Source organism: Galeopterus variegatus, unplaced genomic scaffold (assembly GCF_000696425.1).
Source record: "Galeopterus variegatus unplaced genomic scaffold, G_variegatus-3.0.2 Scaffold2977, whole genome shotgun sequence".
NCBI classification, from domain to species: domain Eukaryota; kingdom Metazoa; phylum Chordata; class Mammalia; order Dermoptera; family Cynocephalidae; genus Galeopterus; species Galeopterus variegatus.
Genome location: NW_007729088.1, coordinates 129721 through 130350, shown reverse-complemented (window position 1 = coordinate 130350; position 630 = coordinate 129721). Strand labels below are relative to the sequence as shown.

Below are 630 nucleotides of genomic sequence, written 5' to 3'. Positions count from 1 at the left end.
AATGGGCGATTGGGGCGTGTCAGAGAGGCTCCGGGGCGGCCGGTAGTGCGGCCTTCACCCGGGTAGTCAGAAAGGAAGGAGAAGACCGCACCGAGATGTGAACTTGAGGCTGTTACAGGGACAGGCAGACAGCGGAGTCGTTGTCCCCTCCCTTCTTTCCGACCCTCCCGCCCGGGAATGGGGGTGGGGTGGGTAAGGGGACAGCTGGCGACAAGAGAGGAGGTGATTGAGGGGACTGCAGATGGGAGGGCGGCGACCGAGGGGAGGGGAACTGGTGGCGTCCCCATCTCGCTGGGTCCGGAACGGTGACGCGCCCGCGCCCCGCTGATTGGAGTCCTCCAGGCCTTCGGTGCCCGACGGGCAGCCCGGTTGTATAAAGCATCCTCTGAACTGGGCTCCCTCTGCAAAGGTGACCCAGAGAGGGTCGCGCCTCGTTGGCTGAGAAACCATGACTGGACGAGACGCGCTTTCCGACGGGCGCGCCAGGAGCCAGACGCTGGCGCCCGGCACGTCCCCCACGGGCTCGCGCCCCCGGGGCTTCGCCATCATGGACCTGCTGGGCTTGGAAGCCGAACTGCCGGCGCCCGCCCGCCCGGAGCCGGGATCGGGCTGCGAGGGCCCGACAGCCGC

At 68.3% G+C, this 630-nt stretch overlaps 1 protein-coding gene across 1 annotated transcript in view; it reads left to right on the top strand.

Moving 5' to 3' along the window:
* Positions 1–448: 448 nt before the first annotated feature.
* Positions 449–630, top strand: part of VSX1 (visual system homeobox 1) — a 7317-nt gene continuing 7135 nt past the window's right edge. Inside the window, exon 1 of the mRNA XM_008583605.1 lies at positions 449–628. Within this exon, the coding sequence (XP_008581827.1) occupies positions 449–628 (180 nt within the window). The remainder of the gene's footprint in view (positions 629–630) is intronic.